Source organism: Belonocnema kinseyi, chromosome 2, assembly GCF_010883055.1.
Source record: "Belonocnema kinseyi isolate 2016_QV_RU_SX_M_011 chromosome 2, B_treatae_v1, whole genome shotgun sequence".
NCBI classification, from domain to species: Eukaryota; Metazoa; Arthropoda; class Insecta; order Hymenoptera; family Cynipidae; genus Belonocnema; species Belonocnema kinseyi.
This window is the reverse complement of record NC_046658.1, coordinates 127585093-127593630: the sequence shown is the minus strand read 5'-3', so window position 1 is coordinate 127593630 and position 8538 is coordinate 127585093. Positions and strand designations below refer to the sequence as shown.

The window sequence follows — 8538 nt, the reverse complement described above, 5'->3', positions numbered from 1 at the left end:
TTAACGAGCGTGCATTTACTGATAGTTTTTTTTTACAAAATACAAGTTTGGCCATAGTATTATTTAAAACAGGACAAGTTACGCAATTATAAATGCATAGATTAAAATGTTCTCTATGCAGAAATAATTAGCTGAGAATAAAATTATATATTAATTTAATGAAGACCTCCTACCAAGAAGACAAACACAGCTATACTCTCGTGAAGATTGGACACCCGGATGAAGCAATATTCTACCTGTAATCTTTATTAATCCATTAATATCGTTTAAGGAACAAATATTCAAGAATGAATAATTTTTTCTGAATCTCTCTCTAGATACACATATTGCTTCTTTCCCTGATTCTCTGAAAAATATTGCCTACGGTCTGGGTTAACTCGTTGAAGATTATGGAAAAGAATGAGAAATCTCACATATTTATTCCCGAGTTTGTACATATCTGGAATATAAAATAGAAGATATGACAACCTGGAGAAATTCTGAAGTAAGACGCTGTGAATCGTGTACCCAAAAGCAGACACACATACACAAATAAAAAAATTCTTTTTAACATTCATTATAAGTTTTAATGTACATACAAAATTAACAAAGTCCAATTCAAATCTTTTCTATTTACATTTTTTTAAATTCTAACCAGAATCATACATACAGGCTTGTAAATCACAAACAATCAGGTTTTTACTATAAATATCAAAATTTTTAAAATAATTATAGTCTCAAACGATGAGGCTTCATCTGTCTCACATGAACAGATTTTACATCATGTTAACCTGCAGGTTTAACCGAAAGCCATTTCTTCTTTTCCAATATTTCTTGAATTTCTTCCAAATTCCTTCCCTTCGTTTCAGGCATGATAAAGAACAATGTAAGTGACCCTACGAAACAACAAATCGAGTAAATCCAAAAACTGGTATAAATTCCGGCAGCCTGATTCAGCACCTCAAATCCCAGAGTGACCAAAAACAGCAAAAATTCTGTAACACCAGTAACACAAGCTGTTGCAGGTCCTTTAACATCAGTAGGAAAAAGTTCCCCAAGCAATACAAAAGGCATGGAACTTAATCCAAAAGCACAAGAAACTTCAAAGCTTGTCAATCCTAACAATGGCATCCAGCTAATCGATGATAGAAATTCAACTTCCAAATGCTGAAGATAAAAAAATGCACCCACAGTGGCAAGAGAGATTGATGCAAACATTCCTGAAAATATGACCAACAGTCTTCTACCAAGAGAGTCAATCAGTTGAGAAGCACACAAACCAGAAATTATTTTCACAACGACCATGACAATTGTGGCATATTCAGGGGGAAGTGAAAATCCACTGTAGCCAAAAATCATTTGAGTATAAGCCAAAATGGCAAAGTATCCAGAAAATACTTTTGTAATGTCTGCACAGAGGGCAATCATCAAGGCTGCTCGATGTCTCCTAATGTTGAAGAGTTTCCACAAACTGTTTTTTTCTGAATTTCGACTATTAAGTGTTGCTGCCTTTATCCTCTCGATTTCTAATTCAACAGAGTCAGAATTTTTGAACCCTTGAAGTTTCATCAAGCTTTTCACTGCCTTCTTGTCTTGACCTCTTATGAGGTAAAAATAAGGGCTTTCTGGCATGAATAAAAACGTGAATAGAAAGAGGAGGGGTAAGGAGAGCATCACGTAGTTCATTCCGTGGTAGGAAAGGAAAGCACCTGCTGACACGACCACGAGGATTCCGATGTCGTATGATATTTTGATAATGAAGAGGAGGACACCTCTAATTTCCTTATCAGCGATTTCTCCAAGGTAGATAACTAGGGGCCCAAAGGAGGCACAGTAGCCAACTCCACTGATGACTCTTGAAACATAGAGAGTGAGGTAGTCTCTTGCAAAAATTGTTGCTACCCATCCGGCTATTTGAGGCAGAGAAAATAGAAGAAGGCAATTTTTGCGGCCTATTCTATCCAGCAAGAGGGGGTAGATTAGGTAACCAAAAATTCCTCCGAGACTGAATAATGATGCTATCCAGGAACCCTGCATGACAGAGACTGAAAATTCCGATTTTTGACTCCTCAGGTAAGGTAGGGCTGGGGATGTCCATGTCTCGCAGGCACCGAGTCCTATTCCTGAGATAGAAGCTGAAAATAAATTTTATTGTTACTACGGGAATAATTTTCTTTTCTAACCTTTGTTTTAAAAATAGAAAAGGGGATGATTGAAAAATGAGAGAGTAGGGTGCAAAATTTACTTTTAAGGATTCCATGATGCAATAAGAATAAAATGTTAACATTATTTGAGATCTTTTTGTATTTTTCAATATTATAATAATATTTAAGAAGAGTTATTCCAAAAATTACGTACGATTATTTAAGAGAAGAGGAGTTCTATTGAAATTGTCTCTTTTTATGAGGTGCGGTGGAATTAGATGGGAATAATGATAATGGATCTTAATTTTAATTTTGTTCTAAGAAAGTCGAATTTTTTTAAACACGTGAACTTTAAAACAAACTGTTGAAATTTTAATAAAAAAAGATGCAGTTTGACAAAATGTAGAGTAGATGAATCACCATTAGAAACATCCATTTTCAATTAGGAAAAACGAATTTTAAGCAAAATGGTCCAATTTTTGTCATACGAATTAAATTTTTAATCAAAAAGATAAATTTTCAATCCAGGAAATAATTTTGTACCATAAAAGATAAATTTTCAATAAAATACATTAACTTTTAACTACAAAAGACCAATTTTCTACTGAACAATAAATAAATTTTAAAAAAAATACATAAACACACATACAAAATACAGAAGCACCTTTAAACAAAATATATAAACTTTTGAATAAAAATTATAAATCTTTAACCAAAAATGGAATAGTTAGACTTTCAGTTAAAGAAATCGATTAGAAAAAAAAGGAATTCTCAACCAAACGGTTCAATTTTTAACTAAAGAAATGTTTTTTCAACTGAAATGACCAATATTTAAATAAACAAAAATACATTTTTAAGAAACCAATTGAACATCCAAACAAGTACTTATATATTCTACTGAAAATATGAATTTTTAACCAAGAAAATCACATTCCCAAACAAAAGAGACGAATTTTGAACCAAATGCAGAACCAACTGAAAAATATACATTTTTGCCAAAACTGGAACAGTTGAATTTTCAGTTTAAAAAGTCGTATAAAAAACTTATTATCTAGAAAAAAGAAAAATTTTCAAACTAAGGTTTAAATTAAAAAAATTTTTAATTTCATTTAGAATAAAATCAAGTTTAAAATTATATTTAACTTCGATCAGTCAAATTAATGTATAGAATTCCTAAAAACAAAACAAAAAATCTAATGACCAAATTTAGAAAACTACTGTAAAATGCCACAGTAAATTTCAAAACAAAAGGATTAATTGTATACCAAAAAAAGTCAAACTTCCACCAAAATACGTAAATTTGTAATTAAAAAATAGTATTGTTCAATCTAGAAAGACAAATGTAATACGAAACACATAAAATTTCGACTTAGAAGAAATTTAATAACCAAGAAAATGGTTAATTTTTCAGTGAAGGAAATCACTTATGAGAAACTAATTTTCGAACGAAGAAATGATTTTTGAATTAAAATGATTATTCTTAAGAAAAAAGTAAATTTTTAATTAGGTGTTTAATTTACAGCCAAGATTTTGAATTTTCAACAAGAAACATTAATTTTTCCGCAAAAATGACGAATTTACAACAAAATTAATAAATTTTCAATGAAGCAGTCGATTTTAATACTGAAAATGATATTTTTAAACCAAAAATGGAATAGTTAAATTATATTTTTAAAAATTAATTTAATAAAATTACTTTTGAACAAAGTAATTGATTTTTTCAACAAAGAAATGAATCTTAGATTCAAAAGGTGAATTTGTGCCCAACAGGATTAATTTTCTGCAAATAAAATAGTTTTCAACAAAATACATTAATTTTCAACTAAAACAGCTAAATTTTTTACTAAGAAAAGTGAATTTTCAACGAAAAGTATACGAATTTTCAATTAAAATGGATACTTTTGCAACTATAACTAGAATGTTTAAGTTTTCATTTAAAAAAATTAATTTTCAACAAAAAAGAAACAAATTTTCGAGCTACTAGTCAAATTGTAATAGAAAGTGATTTTTTAACTAAAAGCAATGATCTTTAGAAAATAAAAAATTTGTTATGAATTATTTGACTTTTCAACCAAAATGTTGAACTGTTATTTAAAAATATAAACTTTTTAAAGAATCTTAATTTTATTGCCTAAAAATACGAAATTTTTACCAAGTACACGAATTTCCAACTATAATTGGTATATTTTCGATTAAAAATTCAATTATTAAATTAAAAAAAAAACATTCAACGAAAAAATCGAGTTTTTAACAATATAGTTAAGTATTTAAGAATAATATCAATTTTCAACTACAATTATTAATTTTGATATAAGAAGATTAGTATAGTAAAAAAGGGGGCATCATAAACAAAATTCATGCATTTTAAAATGAAAGATTTCAATTACAAAAAGGTATTCGTTGATATTTCAACAAAAATATTTCTTTTTAAAATAAATATCAATTCAATTTATACAAAGAAGACGATTTTTCAAACAAATATTTGAATCCTTAACCAGAAGAAATTAATTTTTTACTCAAATCGTTTAATATTCTACAAAACAGTTGAATTTTCAACCTGAAAATGTAATTTTGTTCTTCAAGAAAGTTAATTTTCCACCAAACAGTTGAATTCCGAGCTAAAATTATGAATCTTGTGCAAAAAAGCATGATTTTTGAAAGGAGTTCAATTTTTCTCCACAATTTTCTATTGTGAAGCATCTGACAGGATTGAATTAAGAAGAAAACAAAATTAATTGCTAAAAAAAATTTGAAAGTGTAAATTGCATCAAATTGAAAAGAAAAACTTCCTGAATATTCCACCTCCTTTTACATACACTTGCACTATCACAAAAGTTTGAAAAATTCAGGTATGAATTTAAAACATTTTTTTAATAAATATCTGCTAAGCTGTATTGAAAGATCAAAGCCATCCATGTTAATTTAAAAAATTTTTAAATAGTTTCTTAAATATATTGCGCAAAATAAATAATATTATATTCTTGGACAAAAAATAGACTTATTATAATCCGAAAGATTGAGACAATTTGATCAAAATAAAAAAGTGAAGCTTCTGTCGAATTAAAATACTAAAAAGATAAAAAATGTATAAAAATATTTTTTTCATTACCACTTATAGCAGCGATGAACTGTAATGATTGACTTCCTTTTTTCTCAGTTGCTGCTACCGATTTCTTTTTTTTATTCTTTTTATTGCCACTACCTTCAAGACAGGACAGAACAAATTTCATGATGTTTACCAAATTCTAAATCATAGATCTAGATATATAATTTAATATATTTACAACTAAAAAATTAATTTAATTCTATTATTATAATTAGACAGTTGATATCTGTATTCTAACAAATTATATTAACTATTAACTCTCCCCAGAACTTGTACTTCCTGAGCTCTTTTTGAACTGTGCCTTATATATGAAATTGAATTGGATGAATAACTGTCACAGGTTGGATATATTTATCGCCTTCATTACTTAGTTTATCAAGATTATTAGCGTGAAAATACTGCCACCAGCGAACGCTGATAAGCATGTTTGACTCGTAATCCACATACATACATTTATTACACTATACGCAAAACAGCCAGCAAATTAATGGATTTTTTTGTCTTTTCTCAGAAGTGTTCAGTGATGGAAAGCAATTTAGAAAAAGTAATTAAACTTTTTTTAAGTTGATAAATTAGAAATTCTTTTTTATAATTATTTCAGATTTAGAGTACATATAAAATCTGGTGCATATCAGCCAGTTGCAGATTTTTCGGTTTGAAATCGAGGACTAATATCAAGATGAAAATGACGTATGGAATACTTTGAAATTGCTAAAGTAAGAGTAAACAGCAATAAATTCAGTAGTCTAAAGTGTGGTTTATTTTTTGAGCTGTAATTATAGCAGGAGAGATCTGAGTAATATTTATAGAAAAATTAATGCTTTTTATTCTAAAGTTGAAACTAGATATGAAAAAGTTAAGTCTTTATCATTAAGCTTCTGTTGGTTTCATAAAATTTATATAAGACTAAAAAAACAAAACACGCGTGCTACGCGCATGATTATTTATCTCTGGCTTACGCAATTCTGGAATTAAAATATGTAATTAATATTAATACATTTTTGGCTTTTATAGTATCTGTTATCTGAAGTATTGAAAGAGCAAGAGGAATATTTTTGATGATTGATGGAAATTGACGTTTCAACTTCAGAGTTAATATATAATTTATATATATATTTATATAATGTAAAATTTGGAAACGAATATTTTTTTACCGGAAAAAATGCAAAATTTTAGAACAATAAAAAAAGAATTTTCAACGAAAAGCGGTTAAATTACCAGCTGAAAAAATAAATTTAAAACACAATCTTCTTAAGCTAAATTGTTTAATTTCTAGTTAAATACGTGAACTTTAAACCATATAGTTGAATTGTCAACAAAAATATAAATTTTAAATGAAAAATGGAATGCTGAATGTTTACCAAAACAGATGAATTTTCAAATGAGAAACATAATTTAATACTAAAAACCATAAACTTTTAACTAAAAATGGTCTGTTTCAAGCAAAACCAACAAAACTTTCAACAAAATAGTTCAATCTTCGAAGAAAAAATAAATACATTTTGAACTAGAAAAGATAAACTTTCAACCAAAAATGATACAGTTAAATGTGAAATTTCAAAAAACCATTTTGAATGACAAGAAAACCATCGAATTTACTTTAGAATAGTTTAATTTTTCAACAATGAAGTAAATGCACAAACTGCAATAATAATATTCTATCAAAAAGATAAATTTTTAAACCTATAGTTGAATTTTAATTAAAAAGATTAATTTTTAACAAAAAAAATGGAATTCCCACATTTTTTGTTTAAAAAAAAAATAATGAAAAAAGTTTTAACCAAATATTTACATTTTAACCAAACAAATTAATTTTCAAACAATTAATTTTATACTGAAAAAACGAAATTTTGACTACAAAAATTCAATTTCAACTAAAAAACAATGTATTTCAAGCAAAAAAAGATATTTTCAAATAAATTGTTTTCTAAAAGACAAAATTTAAAAAAATTGATATGCAATAAAAAAAAAAGAATTTTCCATGAAATTGATGAAATTTCAACCATGAATACTTCACTAAAATTTTCCATAAAAAAAAAGAATTAAAGAAAATAGACGAATTTTCAGAAAATGCATGAATTTTCAACCAGATAGTCGAATTTGTTAACTGAAGAAAATACATTTTTAACCAGAAATTTTATAGTTCAATTTTTAGCTCAAAAAATAATTTCAAACCAAAAAACGTATTTTAAGAAAATACTTGCATTTGTATCAAAAACATAAAGAATTTTTACGAAAAATTTTAATTTTCAAACAAGAAGAAAAATTTCCTACCAAAAACACTAATTTTCATCTAAAAAACAAAACACTTTTAAACTAAAAATTGTAGTTTATACTTAAGTTTTCAGTTGAAAAAATTTAGTTTTAACAAAAGAAAAAGAAAACAAATGGATGTCCGACCTCAAAATCGATTTTCGATTGGAAAATATAAATTTTCAAATAAGAATAATAATTTTCTACTAAAGAAAATGAATTTTCAACTAGAAATGAAAATTTTTTAAGCAAACGCTACAGCAATTTACAAATCAAAATGTTCAATATTCAATCATCATGCTATCGACAAAAAACTATTTCACTTCACTAGTCGAAAACATAACATTCGAAATCAAAAAATTTAAATGTTCATTTTAAAAAAAGTTCTTGCTGTTTCCCTTAAATGCAAGCTGGATTATTAATTGAAACAAATAAAAATGTCCAACTATTTTTGTTTGAATTCAGTCCTTTCAAGTTTAAAACTTCTATAGAATTGTATGTAACCTTGGTTGGTTCAAAATTGATTTTTCAAAATGAAGATGTAACTGTTCCATTATTTGTTAAAAATTGATCCTTCTTAGTAGAAAATTCAACTTTGTACTTGAAAATTAATCTTGATTCGTAAAAGATTATTCTTCTTGTTTGAAAATTCATCTATTTTTGTTAAAAATTCAGTTCTTTGGTTGGAAAAAGACTGTTTTTTTTTAAATTAATTTTCTTATTGTTGAAATTCTAATATGTTGTTGAAACTTTGTTTTTTCGGTTAATGATAATGAAACCAAAATGTAACGATTTTTTTTTATTATTAACCGTAAAAAACGATTTTGTAAAAAAATATTAAAGTGGGGGGGGGGGGGTCGAAAAATCCCACGTTCTGGTGACACTGAATTAGCGCCATGTCTTTATAAGAAACGCTATAAATATGGGAAAGTCTAAAGAAACTCATACCAGGAATAAAATCATCATATTGACTGAGTGCTTATCTATTGCGCCAACAGCACTGTGTCAACAGCACTTGATTTTGCAATATCTCCTCACGAAACCCTTGACGCGCGC

General features: G+C 27.2%; 1 protein-coding gene across 1 annotated transcript; it reads right to left on the bottom strand.

Annotated features, from left to right (window-relative positions):
- Positions 1-734: 734 nt before the first annotated feature.
- Positions 735-5425, bottom strand: LOC117182983 (facilitated trehalose transporter Tret1-like). The gene is made up of 2 exons (XM_033376109.1): positions 5233-5425; positions 735-2114 (listed from the first exon to the last, which is right to left on the bottom strand). Exons 1-2 carry the CDS (start codon positions 5351-5353, stop codon positions 766-768), a joined length of 1470 nt encoding a protein of 489 aa, XP_033232000.1. The 5' UTR covers positions 5354-5425; the 3' UTR covers positions 735-765.
- Positions 5426-8538: the final 3113 nt, after the last annotated feature.

Coding starts and splice junctions, on each gene's coding strand:
- LOC117182983 (XM_033376109.1), bottom strand. CDS start 5,353: ATGAAATTTGTTCTGTCCTGTCTTGAAGGTAGTGGCAATAAAAAGAAT. Junction 2,115..5,232: donor GTTCATCGCTGCTATAAGTG/GTAATGAAAAAA, acceptor ATTTATTTTCAG/CTTCTATCTCAGGAATAGGA.